This window comes from Nematostella vectensis, chromosome 5 (assembly GCF_932526225.1).
Source record: "Nematostella vectensis chromosome 5, jaNemVect1.1, whole genome shotgun sequence".
NCBI classification, from domain to species: Eukaryota; Metazoa; Cnidaria; class Anthozoa; order Actiniaria; family Edwardsiidae; genus Nematostella; species Nematostella vectensis.
The window spans coordinates 5,777,923-5,796,762 of NC_064038.1; the positions used below are offsets into that span (position 1 = coordinate 5,777,923).

Here is an 18,840-nt window from a genome sequence, read left to right on the forward strand (position 1 = left end):
TTAGAGGAGAGAACATTTTATTAAAAAATCATTTTATTCTAAAAAAACCATAGGAGACCATGTGATATATGAGATATCTTTAACAACTTATGAATTCAATACTTCAAAACTTCTTGCTTCTTTTCTATGTTTATCAGTGGTAACATATGTAGTTCTCGATGGGTACCATCGAGAAATTCAGGACAATAGGATTTTTTTTCATATTTATTAAGGTTTTTTTATGTTGTAAATGAACAGTGGCACCCACTATGTATTAAAAACCCATTTTTTTCTTGCATAGTTTAATATCATTTCTAATACTATTTTGCCATCTTTTTGCCTTGTGTTGAGGCGCTTGAATTTGTCTATTGTGTAGTTCCAGAAAATATCCATACCCCCTCCCCCTATTGAGGGGGACGGATGTATGACAGCCCACCTCTCTGGAATTTCCAACCCCCTAGAAAAAATAAATACAGTAACTGTTAAGGAAAAAGGGCATTTTACTCCCATCCCCTCTGGAAACTCCTGGGCGTTTGAGCCCCCCACCCCCCCCCCCCCCGGAATTTTCAAATCCCCTTAATGGGGGGGGGGGGGGGGGGTTATGGATATTTTCTGGAACTACACATTTCTTATAAAAAGATACTGGGATTTTAGCTTATGCTGAGTGTTTTTTATTTGGAAGAGAGTCTTTAAGCCTACCTAGCATTTTTTATTGTACAAATCCCTTATCAGCTTTCTGCTCCATACCTAACAGCCTTGTTTTGCACTCTATTTGATGCATGTCTCTGCTATCTTGGTCCACAAAGAAGGCTGGCAAGATGGCCGCTCCCACCAGTTAGCAGTGCAATCTCGTGGAGTAAGCTAGATGTCAAGTCTGAAACAGGACATTTCATTTAGTATTTGTAGTATTTGTATAGTGCTCCACATGTGAGTGACTTTACTCGTCAGTGTGTATAGATATGGACCGCTTCATGCAGTTTACAACCATGAGTGTGTGTGTGTGTGCACTATTATGGAAATGGTACAACAGGATTGCACCCACAGCGGCTCTTTTACTTCCTCCAGTACTTAATGTAGTACAATAAGAGACTAGACCTTGGCATCCTTATCCGAGGAGATGAAGTATTCGAAATCCCAAATATAGAGGGCCATTTTTTTACAACATCTTAATAAATCCCAATTTGACCTGACCCGGGTCATACCACTGAGCTATCACGCCCTCACAAGGGGAGGATCCTGGAGTTCCTAGGAGGGGAGGGTGAAGCAAGGGTTTCAAGAAAAGGGGGGGGGGGCAGATTTATTGTTCTTCTGTTCTTTCTTGTCATTTTTTCCCTTTTACTCCAGGGTACTTTTGAGCAGCATTGTAAGAAAAACAGACAGAAAACAGAATCCTTCCCCCCCTTTATTTCAAGTCCAACACTACCAGTTAAGGTAAGCTACCGCTGACCCAAGACAGTATGCCTTGAAGTTTCCAACAATCTAGCGACGGCATTGCTACAGCCTGTTGCTTACAACAGTTTTGCTTGTAATTTGCTTAAAAATTACAGCTTTTTTACATTTGGAGAGTGCCTTAGGACATCATAAAGTCTATTTGGTCATAATAAATGTTATACTTATGGATGTTTGCACGCTGAGGTTGATTCAATGGGATAATTCTTTGTTTGGGTTTCAGTGAGAAAGAAATTTTCTAGTGAATGACCTCATACTCTCCAATGTGGAACATCTTTGCTACCCAACCTTATTCAAAAATTGTTTTCCGGCTTATTCTGTGATTCTTGGACCTGGAAATTTTTTGTTTGGCTTTGGGGCAAAGAGACTGTTATGATTATGGGGGAGGAGTTTGCCCGCCTCTCTGTGAAGGTGTTTCCAAGACTCCCATGATTCAGTGCAGGCATGCAATATAGCCTACACATGGAGACTCGCTTCTAATGGAGGTTTTAGCATTGATTATTGTGGCTGATGGCTGTAACATGGGCGACGGAGCGCAATAAAGGTATCTACAGTATCTATGAATTGATATGTGTTTGCTTGTCTCTATTTGTAGTTCGGAATTTTTCGTCTTTATTGGTATGAAATGTTTCTGAGTTTAAGCATTTGTTAACGAATTGGTCAGAAATCAAGGTTAATATTTTGCAATGGATTCAATTCGGCCCAACGCTAGACCCGCCCCTGCTCACTAATACAGAAACTCACCCTTCTGGAAGCCCCCTCGCTGCTGGTACAGACGCACAAAGTTCTCAAGCTCAGACATGGAAAAGGCTGGAACATGTATACTGGTGTAAGGTGATGTGACATCCTCACCTTCCTGCAGATAAGGACATCATGTTTAGCACAAGGGTTTACAAAACAGTGCCCAAATTTGTCAAATACCGGCTCATATAAAAGGCATTTTTTCTAAAATATAAGATGAATTCCTTCTGTTTCATGTTAATATTCTGCAAATGTAATAACATGAAATAAATACCAAAAGTTATCTGGTCCCGCGAACAATCAGGGTAATGTTTTAAACTAAGAGTTGCCTTGGACTACCCACCATGGCTCTATCATCACCATGGTTACATGGATGATAGCTAAACCTCAACAATAAAAAACAGCAACTTTATTTTCACCTCATGAAATCATGTCTAGCGCCAGAGAGCAAAAACCTACAGTCTAAACAGTAATTTTCTTACCTCCCCTAGCAACTCTTTCACATCTGAAGACTTGTTGCGGTTTTTCTCTATGCCTGTACGGGACAACGCAAAGACCATAGCAGCTGATTTCTGTTGAACAATCAAGGAGCAATGAATAGGTAAAGTTAACATGCCCCAAGCAAGCTGAAATAAGAGTTGATTAGAGTCTATGAGAGTTTCATTCTTTCTGGCTTTTACAGGGTTGTGATCAAACAGTCTTTGAGGGATGATAAGAGTCAGGGAGAGTTTCACTCTTCTTGCCTCTCCAAGGTTTGCGATCAGTGATTGAGAGTTGATAAGAGCAATCATTATTTTTATCAAAGAATCAGCATGGTAAATTATTTGAGTTCAGAATCCATCCCCCAATCTGTAAATCTGTAAATACACATTAAAGTTCCTTTTTGTGAAATCTACCGACTGCAGCAGGCTACTCTGTAAACATGATCAGTGATAACTCTCATAAACTCACATATCCAATTTGAAAATGTTCAAAGCGAATAAGAGTCAATAAGAGTGTGAGGAGTGTGAAAGTGTAGGTTAGGCTTTCCAGAGGATTCTCAAAATATCTTGGAACTTACAAGCCCATCTTTAGGGTCTATCAATTTAGTAAAGTGGTGAACAAGACTGAGATTCTGCGGCTGAATCTGTAAGTAAGCAACAACAGCTATTAGGTAATCTTTACCATGAGGGGAGGGGAGGGGGCAGGCATGTGCCCAGGATTTACTGGGAGGAGTGGTTGTCAAAGGCACCATTTGGAAATAAGGATCATTGAGTAATAATGACCCACTTTTTTGCAGTCAAGAGGGGATGCACCGCACCCTGTGCACCCCCCTGAGGAGGGTGTTACAAGTGTATCTATGCACAGTTAGCATCAATGGGACGAGTTTGGATTTTTGGTCATTGTGTACAAAATCAGCCTGGAAATACTTTACATTGTCACACACGTTTTTTTGTGTGAATTTTTAGGGTAGTGCAAGCACGGTTTTCAAGGTGTGCGTAGTTTGAGTGTATGAATCTAATTACATTCAAACTACAAGCAAAAAAACATGCAGAAGTTTCCAGGCTGTACTGCAAGACAAAGTTTTATGAAGGTTAGCCAGCATGTGACAATGACTTCATCAAGTTCTGATGCACTGAAACATTTCTTTGCCATGCTGCATCATCTTGATCACATGCAGTTAATTTATCACATCCTTGTAGGTTTAAATTGGTTTACTTGACAAAACTGTCAAAGGTAGCCATGCTTGCACACATTGTGCTGCTCATTTAGATAAATTGCAACGACAGAATTTTGAATGGATCATACCCATTTTTGCTTCGAGTCCTTGAATGAAGTTTTTCCAAAAAAGCCATTGTACTCATCAGCAGCATACAAAATCTTCAAACTACAAAAGAAAGTCAAAACACAAGCTTTAACGCAATGAAAACCGCACCATAGACACCTACTTTTTGTCACAGAAATACAGCAGAGATAAGAGTAAAAAGGAATAGAATAAATGAAACCTTGATTTCAACTAAAAGTCCAGTTTCCAGAACAGGAGCATTTCATTTTGTGTCAGCCTGCTTAAGAAAGAGGCGTATGTTAATTTGCACAGTGTAGCAGATACATTGTAGTTGTGATGTAGATAAGATGGGAGAGAGAAACTTTTATCAAAAAATCTATAATAAATAAAGGGAAAAAAGATGCATTATAGTTGGGAAAATACTACTTTGTTTAGGAGGAACCATGGTCTCACCCTGGCTCCTGCTTTATTTCCTTCAGGACCACGCCCACAGCATCTGGCGCATAGTTAATCCTTTTAAGGCCCTAAGTACAACAAGTCATTTTATTTATATTAACATAAAGCTATGAAAGTCAGCCATCTCTTAAATCCCCTCTAAAAAAGACTAAATCTATATGGCCCTACCTAATTCAACATTTATTAGTGTAAAAGCTTTATTTAGCCCTCCATCTCAATGAAGACCCCCCTACAATAAGCCCCCCCCCCATCCTTTAAGCCTCTATCCTCTCTCTACTATACACAAGGTTCTGGTATAAAGGAGGTAAGACTGCCCACTTTATACAATCCATTTTCACCATTTCTTTATCAGTTTATTAGCACAGGTACTTTGTTTAGATTACGTTTGGTTTGGTAAAACAGAACATATTTACTTTGACATGATACATCCATGAATTGATACAAGTTATAAAACTGTGTGTAACAGTCATGGTTGGTCTCTTGTTTGCATTATATACTAATTCATAGGAATTTTTTTGTAGGGGTAGAAATATCTACTGTCAAAAACCTGAAAAGCTTTTTAAAATAACCAACAATATGCCCCTCATCTCGTTGATACCAAAAACTTTTACAAACAGTATTTGCATGGTAGAAAAGGAAGAATAAAATATATAATAAAACTGTATTATATCTCAGCAATAGATTACCTCAACATTACCTGGTCAATGATTACCTCAACATTACCTGGTCAATGATTACCTCAACATTACCTGGTCAATGATTACCTCAACATTACCTGGTCAATGATTACCTCAACATTACCTGGTCAATGATTACCTCAACATTACCTGGTCAATGATTACCTCAACATTACCTGGTCAATGATTACCTCAACATTACCTGGTCAATGATTACCTCAACATTACCTGGTCAATGATTACCTCAACATTACCTGGTCAATGATTACCTCAACATTACCTGGTCAATGACGCTAATAAGTGGTTCTCCTTTCTTAGTACTGTCCAGCTTTCCCCACTCATACTGCTGGCTTGCCTGCATCTGGTGTTAAATCATTTTATTATGTTAAATGTAGCAAAAAAATATTTAATAGACATTTATTATAGCCAAGAAAATTTGAGCCTATGATTATTAGGATTGTCATAAAACTTTATCCCGGGAGTGATTAATTCCCCTTCTCACCACATCTAGACAGACTTTAAAGCCATTCCAGAGCTTGTCTGTAGTCTTTCTAGTAATAATGTTATCCTGTGTTCTATGCAAAGCACCTGTAGAAATGTAAGTTACACTCACATTTGCCAAGAAGGGTCCATTGATGGCTCTTATCGTCCTTAGCCAGGATGCGGCCTCCTCGGGCTGGTCAAACCGATCTTCGCGTGATTTTGACATTTGGACACCTCTCTTGCTATGCACCCAGCTGAATACTGAAGAGAGATTGGCACATGTCAATCATCCTGCTTCATGTCAATCATTCTGCTCTATCAGGAAGACATTATCTTATCAGAAAAGTATTGATAAATTAATTTGACACAATGTCAATCACTCTGCTTCATCAGAGAGACGTCTGTTTCCAGTGCTGATAAAGAGAAATTGGAACATATCAATCATTCCTGTTCATCCAAAGACGACTTTTGTTATTCTTAAATTGTCAATCTTTTCTCTAATCAGGGAGATGTCTCTTATCATTTCAGTGTTGAAGAAGAGATATTGACACCATGTGGATCATTATTTTTATAAGGAGAATCTCATTTATTATTCTAGTATTGGTGGAAAAAGACTGATATACAGTATGTCAATGATAATCTGGGAAAGATCTCTCATTCCTGTGTTATTAAAAATAGATTAGCACATTCCAATCTTTTCTCCCCACCAGAGAAACAACCCTTTCTTGTATTGGTAAATATACAGAAAATACTGTATAACACTTCATTTACCACTTGGCACTAGCAAGACAAACCAGCCGGCAGATGTCGCATAGTGTACTATATGAGATAGTGTTAGTGTCTTGCCACAACCTGCGTCACCATCTAAATGATCTTAGTCATGGATTATACACAGTTTGTGCATCATGTTGTCCTTATAACAATCAATAATAACATATATACAATAATAACATATAAACATATTTGCAGACCATCACCTGACTTGCAGCAATACAAGATTAAGTACAATAATACATAATACATATCAATATATTAACCATGTTCTAAGCACTTCACATTTAAAATCTTAATACAGGTATCAACAACGCCCTTAGTCACCTAATTTTCCTTATTTTTTTTTTTAAACATAAATTTTGTTATTTCAAAGTGATGTGGGAAAAAGTGTAATAAGGTACTGTATTCACATGTAAATGTTAAGGATACGGAGCACAAATCGGGTTGGTGCTTGACTATTCCCTTGCTTTTTCAGCTTCTTGATCACACTGAGCGCAGGGTTCCTCACCATGAGATATGAACCTCCAAGTATTTCACTCTAAAGGGAAAGAAAAACACTACACATTGTTTTACCACAATAAAACACAATCCATGCAACTCTCGTGACTGTTTGACTGTGCACTCTTATTGAATCTCAATCACTTTGAACATGTTCAAATTTGACATGAGAGCTTGAACTCTTATCCCTTACAAAGGTTGTTGCCGTTTGATTGTGTGAATGAGAGTTGATGAGAGTATTTCAACTTTAAGTGTTTTTTTTTTATTGTTTAACTAGAACATTTCTCTTACAAACAAAAAAAAAAAAAATTAACACAGTTCTAGATTCAATGATGAACCCTAAGAAAATAATTACTTCAAAATAAAAAAATGTGACCACTCCCTCTAACTCTTGGAGACTTTTATTGCAGCCCTGTGAGCGCTAAAAAGAGTGGAACTCTTATCCCCACACCCTGGCTTCTATTGGCTGAGCGCTTTTCATTTAAAGGCACCACTTTTGATTCGCTGCTCGCCAAAACACTTGAGATCGGCAAATTGATGTGCCTATGGGCTTGTATGGAACTAGGTTGAGATGTTTATGGCTTATAAGGGAAACTGTTTTCCGAGCGTTTCAGCATGAAATCAGTCGAGTACAGTACAAATTCATTTATCTCACTGGTTCCTGAGATTATTTATTTCAACTATGCCTGGTTTTGGTAGATTTTCAAAGGGCAAGAGTAAATTTAATGTGATACTTTAGCAAGTCGGTCCGGAAACCATACGAAATCTAATCTGAGAATATTTTTTTACTGCCACAGCTAGATTTATCTTGTATAACAAGAGATCTAATGATAGTTTAGAATATTTGCTTATACCAATACAATAATAAAATTTGAATTAGAATAGTAAAATTCATGATTTCCACCTTTGGGAAAGATAAGTCCTATTGTTTTGCCAGGCATCAGGGAGAGCTTAATGCAGTGAATGTTTGACAACAGAGGGCTGTTCACCTGTTTGAGGAATCTCTTGGGCAGCACATGGGTGAGGATGTTATCAAGAGATTCTTGAGGAACAGAATAGAAGAATCCTTGGTGACTGTTTAAGTGCTTGTCCTGAAATAAACAGATCAATTAAATGTAAATTAATCACTTTTTTATATCAAACATCATAATATGCTTCAATAGGAATTAATTTGGCTGGGAGCCCCTATCATGAAGGGCTCACGGGGGGGGGGGGGGGGGACGTTGAGTTTTGCGGTATTGTGGCATCGGGGTGTCGTACATGCCTTTAAAAACCTCGCCCTTCTGTGTGGTATGTGATATTTCCCTTTTTTCTGCTGTTTTGCTGTATTTTCGATATTTCCCTTTTTTCTGCTGTTTTGCTGTATTTTCGTTTTCATTGGTCCTCCGACAACCCAATCGCAAACAGTTTTACAGTTCGATCAGCTTTGTGCAAATCACGCAAAAACGAAGAGACTACAAGGGATATGGTTGTGTGCTCGCCCTTCTTGACTTTTGAGAACGGCGAAAAATTTAATAAGGGTAGCTGGTTGTTTTGATTGGCACTCTGACAACACAATTGCTAAATTAGGTGATAGTGCATGTCGTTAAACGACATGCAAAACACCACTTGTACAAGTGGTGAGTCACTGTTACACCACTTGTACCACTCGAGAATTTAATTTCATGAGCATACCACTGGTATTTTACCACAGGAAACCCAAAATATGTAACTTTGTGTACCCAAAGTGCATACCTGTCAACCTTCGAAAATCTCAAGGCTTGAGATTTCTTTGGGGGGAGGGGTGGGGTAAATTCATTTGTTTGGGGAGGGGTGGGTAAACCTTGCAAGCGTTTGCCGTATAGAAAGCTCTCTCGAACAAATCCACTTATAGATCTCACGAGGGTGTAAGATAAATTGCGCTGCACAAGGGAATTATCGTTTTAAAAATTTCAATAGCAAATAGGCAAAATGACTATTTTCTTTGAATAATTTTTCGGGAGCGATAAAAATCGCTAAAGAGCGAGAGAAGGGGTCCAAAATCTTGAGACTCCCGCCTAATGGGGGAGAGTTGACAGGTTTGTGTCCAACTCCACAACACCACAGGTACAAGTGCATAAAGGCGCGATATCGAACTTTTCTGGCACTTTGATATTTATATGATATTTATCACTCATCTAAAATCGAATATAAATCAGATATTTTTTCACAGGGTTCTAGTATCAGATATTTAGTCGATATTATAACAAAGCTCACAAATCTAATTTTTGATATTTATCAGATCTTATACCCTTAGAACTGCCATGTTGAACCTAGATTATTGCATCTCATGACTTGATAATATCAGATAATATCACAAGATTTACACATAGATAGTCCATCTAATTACTGATACATATCAGATACTATAACTTTTGAACTGCTATGTTGAACCTTGATTATTGCATCTCATGACTTGATAATATAATATAATATCACATATATACTCGTTCTACAAACGTGACAGTCACAATAAGATAATCTCAGATAATATCACAAATTCGTGGGGTAGAGCAGATGAAAGGAGAGGATCCAAATAGACATCTAGTAGATTCTCATAAGATAATCTCCGATAATATCACAATATCGAGGGGTAGAGCAGATGGAAGGGGAGGATGTAAATAGACATCTTATAGATTCTAATAAGATAATATCCGATATCACAATACGGAGGGGTAGAGCAGATAGAAGGAGAGGATCTAAATAGACATCTAGTAGATTCTAATAAGATAATCTCAGATAATATCACAATATCCAGGGGTAAAGCAGATGGAAGGAGAGGATCTAAATAGACATCTAGTAGATTCTAATAAGACAATCACAGATAATATCACAATATCGAGGGGTAGAACAGATGGAAGGAGAGGATCTAAATAGACATCTAGTAGATTCTAATCAGATAATCTCCGATAATATCACAATATCGAGGGGTAGAGCATATGAAAGGAGAGGATCTAAATAGACATCTAGTAGATTCTAAAAGGATAATCTCCGATAGTATCACAATATCGAGGGTCCAGCAGAGGGAAGGAAAATATCTAAATAGACATCTAGTAAATGATAATAAGATAATCTCCAATAATATCACAATATCGAGGGTCCAGCAGATGGAAGGAAGGTATCTAAATAGACATCTAGTAGATGATAATAAGATAATCTCCGATAATATCACAATATCAAGGGGTCCAGCAGAAGAAAGAAGAGGATGTAAATAGACATCTAGTAGATTAAATAAAATAATCTCCAATAATATCACAATATTGAGGGATGAGGAAAGGAGAGGAAAGGGGTCTAACCACTATCTAATAGCATATAATTAGAGGAAAACAATGATAATATCCTAATCTCAATATCAGATATCAGTGATAATGTTCGATATCGCGCCTATCTCTACAAGTGGTGAGCCATTGTTTCACTATTTGTACCACTGGAGATTTCTGCTTCACCACTCGTACCACTGGTATTTTGTGGTGTATTGGACATATATGCCTCACTGGAAGAAGTGTTGGACGGTGCAATATCCTAAGGTTTCATACCGGATCATTCTCAGTAATGATAACAGATGACCTCTCATCTTGCCTGCGTGCGGCAGGTGCAGCTGTTGCGTATGATCTGGTAGGACATGACGCTCGCTGAAAGAAAAGGCGACACTATTATCTCAATAAAAAAAAAATACTTTAGTTTAAGTTAAGATCCGCGCCTACACGATGACATTATCATCTTAGTAAAACTTACAATTTTCAAAGAAAAAGCGCCCCGTGATGACGTCTTCAACAGTCCTGCAATAAAAATTTATAGAATATGAGGTCAAAATTAAGCAGCAAATTATTGAAAAACGCGAAACCCGCGCAAATTACAAACCTACCTCTGGCGGCCGCCATCTTGGATTGAACCATGCGCAGAAAATACTGCGCATTTTCTCCGCCGACCAATACTCGTGTGCAGTACGTTCGGCGCCATTTTGAAAAACACATCTCAGAGCATCTAAAGTTTCGTGTTTATTATCCCAGAGAAATGGCTAACGGAGATAAAAAGAAAAAGAAGCATAGAGATCGAAGTAGATCTCGAAGTCCTGCCCGAAGAAAAAGTAGTCGATCTAATTCAAGGTCAAGATCTTCGCGAAGACGTGATGATTCTAGGAGCCCGTCAAGTTCACCCGAACGAAGAAAGAAACGAGAGGATAAACACAGAGATGATTTCGACAGAGAGCGAAGCTCCAAGGACAACAGGTAAGAGAGAGATTGATGAAAGGTAGGCGAAGTTTTATGGTTTATAGCGTGCTTTATTTTATCTTGAGGTCGGATGACGACTCCGACAATCGTCAACAATTTATTGACCCTTCAAACACGTGAGTATGTCTAGTATCGGTACCTTTCTCTATGTACTCTAAGACATGAGGGAAGTAGTTAGTATTTAACTCAGCTCCCATATCAAGAGGACCCATGTTATTTTAGATAAGTCCTCCAAAGCCCAAAATAGCATTAACATTGCTAGCAAGGGCTGACGAGACGTTGGCTCTACAACACTCATGTTGTTTGAACACCATGTAACGAGATGCTGTTATATTCGCCAGTATCCCCTTTGTCTTGTGCTCAACAGACCGTTTTCACGATGTTGCGTCTGCATCCAAAACACCACAAACTTTTTGGCCAAAGCTGATCTAAAATGGCGCACAAAGTGGAGTTTACAGACAAAGCATAGCAAACGCTGTCAGAGTGCTTCTTTCACAGAGTTTTGGAGTGAAATTCCCCTTTGTTTACATTTTGGATCAGCTGTGGCCCATCAGTCTGTGGCATTTTGGATGCACACGCAACATCGTGAAAATGGTCTACTGAGCATAGAGACAACAGCAATGCCAGCATGATTACAGAAAGAGATCATTCTTTTCTTTTTTTGTAAACTATTACATTACTTACATGCGAAGTGCCAAAGCTGATTGCTTAAGTAACTTATAATCAGCTTTGTTAAATAAGAAGTTAAGGATAGACGTATAGTTTCCATATTTGGTACAAATGATAAAGCAACAAGATCTAAGCTTTTTTAAAACAATACCAATAGAATTGTCTGAATAAGAAACTTCCATTGAGAGACATTCCATTGAGGTGTGAAGCAGAATTGTGGGATTATTGTGAGCAGGTATCATGGACATGTTCCAAAACAAGTGGCTTTTTGCATTCTCATTGACATTGTATAATGGCCAAAACACTAACATGCTAAGTTTTGTATTATCTGTATTCCCCTTTCTTTGATTGCGCAGTGCTGGGATTTAATAGTGTCTTATGGATGTTTTCAGGAAAGAGAAAGATATTAAGAAAGCCATGGAGACAGCAGAGGAGAAGAGAGCAAGGAGATTGGCTAAAAAGGTGAGAGGTGCACCTTTAAACAGAGCTCATCTGCTAGAAAACAGGAGTACTAAAGTTATTTGACTTTTATAGGAAGCTAAGGAAAAGAAAAGAAGGAAGGAAATGGGCTGGAACGAGGAGTTATTGGTTAGTAAAACAACTATGATGCTGTCACTGATGATGGTCCCTATTTTAACATGATCACAATTATCACAAAAGATGCCATTGATATTCATGATGGTGACTACAGTATAGGTGGTGAGCTTTAATGGTAATGGCGACCACACATAGTGATAATGATAGTGATCACGATGGTTATGATGATGGTGAAAATTCTTTTGGGGTCCTTGGGAATAGCTGCTGATGGGGGCCTAGGTCAAATATTCTTTGGAAAAGTGCAAATGGTACATGTTTTTCCAGAATTTCTGGTATACTCTGTGAAAGCGGACTACCTTTCAAGCAATTTCACATTTTCCGGAAAGTTTCCATTGGGAGGAATCTGTGCCATTTACAAAATAACAAGAAGTACCCGAATTTCCGATTAAATGGTAAAGAGCAGAGGAAAACAAAAGTGCTGGTGATAGTGGTTATGGTTGTATGCCATGTTAAGTAAGGTTCTAATGTACTCTTTGACTCTATAGGGATACACCAATACCGATAACCCTTTTGGTGATGCTCATTTATTGGATTCATTCGTTTGGCACAAGGTAAAGTAGACAATAAAACATTGTGTAATTTGTAAAGTGCAGTTGGTACAGTACACAATAATCAGCCATCATTTCAAGACAACTCATATGAAAAGTCATCATTTACTCATACTTTCTTGATTGCAAAAACAACTTCTGGATATGTAGTTAGTGTACTGTACAAGCATAATTTTATGTTCCTTTACAGAAAAGGGAAAAACATGGAGAAAATCACTTGTCAGAAGCTGAAAAGAGATTACGAGACAAGAGGCGACAGGAAGAGACAAGGGTAAACGTGTAACTTTTATTCCTTAATCTCTAAAATACTCCAATTCATGTTGTGGTCTCTTTAGGGTTTTGATGGAAAAAATGCAGATAACAAAAAGAATGTTAAATTTCATATTCATTACTTACTGTGACATCATCTTTTAGAGACAACTGGAGCAAGTCAGGCAAAGGAGAACTGTGAGTACATACAATTTGTAATTTATTTGACACACACAGTACCTCTTACTGACCAAGTGTGCTTGCCATGTGTGAACTTTTGCTGCAGATAATTTCATTTACGCCATACACTCTTGTATGGCGCAAGCAAATAAGGACAAAAGATATTTTTGATGTCGAAATTTTACTGAATTTTCCATTGCAAGTTTGTAATGTTTTTTTCTAAGTGGGTGTGTACATTTCTCTAATTAACCAATGGCGGTGCAGTTGTAGTTCAGAGCTAAGCAGCGGTAGCAGGAATATGTTATGTGACTTGAATACTTTATGGAAGACATAAACACCTACATATAAGAACTTGCCTGATTCCTATGAACAAAAAGTTCTAATATGTTCTTAAACTCCCTTACTGACTTTGGACTTCATTTGGTGTAAGTACTGAATACTTATTATTTTTAACTCTTGCAGGAACGAGAACATGAGATGCTTTTAAGAGAGGAGGAGAAGGTGTGTATCTAAAAGTACTCCTGCGAAATAAATCAACATATGGTTGAAATTTTGTTATACCTATGTGAAACCATGCGCACTTTGTCAAAGCAAAAGAAACTAAAGTCAGATATAGTATGCAAAAAATGAACATCACATCAGAAAGACGCTTCATGCACGATCCAACAAGGAATCGAAAAGGAAAAAAAGATAGTCAGAGCTGGAACCTCTGAAGCAATCTTTGTAATCTATGAAAAAGGACAAATGAATGTTTATCCTAAGTGTGTATGGCTCTCTTACCTATCAGGAAAGGCTTCAGCGCGAGAAAGAGGCAGAGTACTTCAGTGAGTGGGAGAAACAGGAAGACAACTTTCACTTGAACCAGGCGATGCTTAGGTCACAGATAAGGATAAAGGATGGCCGAGGTATGCTAAATGCAAACTCATGTTTTATTTGAAGTGTTTGCTTCTTGTTTCTAAAGTCTGCCAAAGATGGCATACTTATGTTAGTGATATATTATTAGATTGGTTAATATTTCAGCTTGCCATTTGCCTTTGTCGGTCAGTTTGATTGGTTAATATTTCAGCTTGCCATTTGCCTTTGTCGGTCAGTTTGATTGGTTAATATTTCAGCTTGCTATTTACCTATGTCGGTCAGTTTGATTGGTTAATATTTCAGCTTGCTATTTGCCTATGTCGGTCAGTTTGATTGGTTAATATTTCAGCTTGCTATTTACCTATGTCAGTCAGTTTGATTGGTTAATATTTCAGCTTGCTATTTGCCTATGTCAGTCAGTTTGATTGGTTAATATTTCAGCTTGCTATTTGCCTATGTCAGTCAGTTTGATTGGTTAATATTTCAGCTTGCTATTTACCTATGTCGGTCAGTTTGATTGGTTAATATCAGTCACACCATTTACATTGTTCGAGGTATATTTGATTGGTTCATAATAAAGCCAAAGCTGTATTTGATTAGTTAATACAACCAAAGCTATATTTGATTGGTTCATATCTCAGCCAAAGCTATATTTGATTGGTTTATATTTCAACCAAAGCTATATTTGATTGGTTCATATTTCAGCCAAAGCTTATATTTGATTGGTTCATATTTCAGCCAAAGCTATATTTGATTGGTTCATATTTCAGCCAAAGCTATATTTGATTGGTTCATATTTCAGCCAAAGCTATATTTGATTGGTTCATATTTCAGCCAAAGCTATATTTGATTGGTTCATATTTCAGCCAAAGCTATATTTAATTGGTTCATATTTCAGCCAAAGCTATATTTGATTGGTTCATATTTCAGCCAAAGCTATATTTGATTGGTTCATATTTCAGCCAAAGCTATATTTGATTGGTTCATATTTAAGCCAAAGCTATATTTGATTGGTTCATATTTCAGCCAAGCTATATTTGATTGGTTCATATTTCGGCCAAGGCTATATTTGATTGGTTCATATTTAAGCCAAAGCTATATTTGATTGGTTCATATTTCAGCCAAAGCTATATTTGATTGGTTCATATTTCAGCCAAAGCTATTGATCTCCTGGCACAGTACATCAGCCCAGATGATGATAATCTTGACATTAAGATGCACGAGCCTTACACCATGCTAGTGGTAGGTTTTATGAAGTACTGTAAATGACCTAATAAACGCCCAGGGCTTGGGGTTCTAGTCTCAGCCAGGATCATTTTAAATTAAAGCCGACGTAGCAAGTGTTTACCGTGCAACGAATGCAATGATTTTATGGTAAGTATGCGGTAAACGGAAACTAGAAGTTTACCTTGTTATTCCTGGATGCTACACTGCGAGGACAAGACAATAGAAAATTGCTGACATCCTAAGCAATGAGATCAATAGTTAGTGTGCGATTTCAGTGATGTTGTGGCGTGCAGGACCCTTCACTGTAATTCAGACTTTTGTCTGCGAGAGTGTCGTAATAAACTATTATTATTATTATTATTATTATTATTATTATTATTACTACTACTACTACTACTACTACTACTACTACTACTACTACTACTACTACTACTATTATTATTATTATTATTATTATTATTATTATTATTATTATTATTATTATTATTATTATTATTATTATTATTATTATCAGGAACGTTAGAGAGTGGTACCCTCATATTGAACTTGACGTTGAACTTGACAGTGTTGATTAAGCAAAATGGCAATTAAATTACCATTTATATTTTTGGAATTCCTATGTCATTTGTTTTTAAGTTGACAGGGAAGGGGGTGGGGGAGGGGGGTGTTTAATAGAGAGGGGCGTTCATTGCAAACTTCTAAGGTTAGGAGGGCGTTCATTAGATCAGAGGCGCTCTTTAGATAGGGGGCGTTTATTAGGTCATTTACGGTAACTATAGTTATAGTTGGGGACTTTTAACCTATTTGTAAACCCATGCGAGATGTTTATTGCGGGCAATTGCTACAAATATGTTTGTTTTTATTTTAGGAGAAATCTATGAGAGCTAAAATTTATCTGCTGCTTTGAAGTCAGTGCTTTTTTATATAAAATAACTCCTTTATTTAATGTATAATATGTGTAGGAAACTTAACCAATCAGATATTGAGGATATTGAATACAGTACTTCTACATTTATCTTGTGTGTAGGGTTTAACAGGGTGCAAAATAGCCGCCAGCTTGTTTTCTGGCTGCTGGCTCTTTTTTCTGTATCCCCTTCTTATTTTAAGTATGTAGGCTTTTTCCCCACCAAAATCCACAAAGCTGGCAAAATGTAGCAAATTTAAAAAGAATTATTTTGAACCCTGGTTTAACCCAATCAGATATCTGAGGATAATAATGCCTCTATATTTATTGTGTGTAGGGCTTGACCTATCAGATTTTGAGGATACTAAATGCCTCTGTATCTGTCTTGTGTGTAGAGCAATCAGATCTTGAGGACATTAAATATCTAGCAATATCTATCTCGTGTTTAGGGCTTGACCCAATCAGATCTTGAGGATTTGCTGGAGGATATTAAGGTGTACCTTGAAATGGACCAGGGTAAAAATGCCGAGTATTGGCAGGTATGTTAGCTTGTAAAAACTGTCTTAGCTTAGGGACTATTAAGAAGTGGCAAAGCTTGTGGGGGTTTGGGGGCGTCCTTTTAATTAGCCAGTAATCCCATGTATTTGCTAGAAAGCTAGACAAAGGGTACATGCATTTAAAAAAAGAATTCTTTAATATGTTATAGTTTTCCTATCCACCATGTGACACGCTTTCTTTGAATAGGATTTAGGGGGAGGTTCACCAAGATTTGTGGTTTGGAGGCTTGGTTACCTGGGTATGACATCAAGTACCGCTAGAAATGAATACAAACAGTTCCCCCCTAGCCCAGCCCCCTGTGTATCATATCTTAGACCGAGTGCCCTCCAACCCCCCCCCCCCCCCCCCCCCTTAGTGTACAAGGCTGAGAATAGGGCATGGAATAAGGCATCGTATTGACAGGTGGTTATTTCCAAGTTATAACTCATTTTATATAACTCATCTTGCTACTTCCTCTTTTTTTTACAGGACATAACAATCATTTGTAAAGATGAGATCAAGAAGCTGAGGAAACAGACTGAGAATTACAATGGTTTGTCATACATACTTTGGAGAACAAGGAATTGGTCAAGTGGACCTTATGCACTGAAAATGCTCTTGTAAAGAATCCCTTTAAAGTTTCCCTTATTGTTTAAGTTTTGAACTTCAGAGCACCCATCTGACACACAAATTAGCTAATAATTATTAGCAAAATCATTGCCCTGTTCTTTCAAAGTTCAAAATTCTAGTTTTGTCATATCACCTTGCAGACAGAAGAGAGAGTATCCATACCGCTGTGCATTCTGATGTGGATAAAATCTTCAAGGGGAAAACATACTCACAACTTATTGCACTGGAAAAGCAGATCTTTCAGAAGATCTCCAGTGGTGATGCGGTAGACATTGGTAGGTTTTTGTTCAATATTGGAATATTGAAATCTTGAAAAAAATATCTAAAATTACGGATTTATAATTTAACGAATTTAATTTTATAATATAGCTGATAAAAAATGAATACTCCCACACTTGTGTATTTTGCATTGTGGTAAACAGAGGCTAACACATTTGTTTTTCATGTTAACTGTGGTGCAGTACAATTTGCCTTAAATAAAGTACCATAGCAGTCAGGATAAGACCTTATACAATTGTAAAGAGTAATTTAGCCTATGGCTGTATAACATGGTGGAGTAACACTTCCTTTCTTTTCTTCCATTCAGGCTACTGGGAATCCCTGCTCCAACAACTAAAGGCATACATGGCAAAAGCCAGACTACGAGAGAAGCATCAGTCCATGCTTAAGCATAAGCTTCTACAGCTCAAACAAGAGGTAAGAAGAGAGGGGAATCTTCTCGCTGCTGCTACACTACTTAACTATAACAATGCAGCACCTATTGAAATGCCAGATTAATTAGTATGTCAGTAGAAGGTAGTCAAGCTGATAGCCATGCTGTATTTACCCGCATATAAGACACACCCGCGTATAAGACGCATCCAGAATTTTGAGCTTAAAATAGTAAAAAAAATCAATATTCAAATGTTTATAACTTGCATTGTGTGCTACAGCAATTCCAGAAAGAAATGCTGCAAAAAGCAAATTTGCAGTGAATGATTCAATCGAACTAAAACCAAAGTGTTTCCATGAGGAACAACACTGTGACTGTCCTTTACCTTTGGCATCGTCATACGTTTGAAAATCACAATCGGCTTTAACTTTGTTCCATCCAAATTATAAAAAGTGGCATTCTGCGTATAAGATGCACTCTAATTTTGACGGTCATTTTGGAGTGAAAAAAGTGTGGCTTACACCCAGGTAAATATGGTACACCAATGGTGGATGCAGAAATTTCATGGGGGTTGATGGTACCTTGTGTTGATATAAGTTTAAGCGTGACTTGTAAAGCAATGAACACCTAAAATATGTGTAAAAGACTGTCACTTATCTACTTACTGACAATTAAAGTCAGTCACATATGAAGTTCATTTCATTGTACACTATACAAATA

At 37.5% G+C, this 18,840-nt stretch overlaps 2 protein-coding genes across 3 annotated transcripts in view; one reads left to right on the forward strand and one right to left on the reverse strand.

Moving 5' to 3' along the window:
- On the reverse strand, nt 1-10,766 carry LOC5511211 (28S ribosomal protein S29, mitochondrial). The gene is made up of 14 exons (XM_048728104.1): nt 10,706-10,766; nt 10,576-10,619; nt 10,377-10,472; nt 7,812-7,913; nt 6,754-6,862; nt 6,322-6,414; nt 5,681-5,811; nt 5,348-5,428; nt 4,388-4,458; nt 3,958-4,036; nt 3,230-3,295; nt 2,652-2,741; nt 2,173-2,284; nt 1-853 (listed from the first exon to the last, which is right to left on the reverse strand). The coding sequence occupies exons 1-14, from the start codon at nt 10,734-10,736 to the stop codon at nt 768-770; spliced, it is 1,191 nt and encodes a 396-aa protein (XP_048584061.1). The 5' UTR covers nt 10,737-10,766; the 3' UTR covers nt 1-767.
- Nucleotides 10,759-18,840, forward strand: part of LOC5511210 (cactin) — a 17,747-nt gene continuing 9,665 nt past the window's right edge. The window contains exons 1-14 of one of the 2 annotated variants that reach the window (XM_048728102.1): nt 10,759-11,069; nt 11,138-11,188; nt 12,134-12,203; nt 12,276-12,329; nt 12,824-12,889; nt 13,077-13,157; nt 13,301-13,333; nt 13,778-13,816; nt 14,103-14,220; nt 15,324-15,412; nt 16,751-16,840; nt 17,328-17,391; nt 17,609-17,743; nt 18,055-18,164. In XM_048728102.1, the coding sequence (XP_048584059.1) occupies nt 10,855-11,069; nt 11,138-11,188; nt 12,134-12,203; nt 12,276-12,329; nt 12,824-12,889; nt 13,077-13,157; nt 13,301-13,333; nt 13,778-13,816; nt 14,103-14,220; nt 15,324-15,412; nt 16,751-16,840; nt 17,328-17,391; nt 17,609-17,743; nt 18,055-18,164 (1,215 nt within the window). In that variant the 5' untranslated portion in view covers nt 10,759-10,854. The remainder of the gene's footprint in view (nt 11,070-11,137; nt 11,189-12,133; nt 12,204-12,275; nt 12,330-12,823; nt 12,890-13,076; nt 13,158-13,300; nt 13,334-13,777; nt 13,817-14,102; nt 14,221-15,323; nt 15,413-16,750; nt 16,841-17,327; nt 17,392-17,608; nt 17,744-18,054; nt 18,165-18,840) is intronic. The other variant, XM_048728103.1, reaches the window with a different exon arrangement.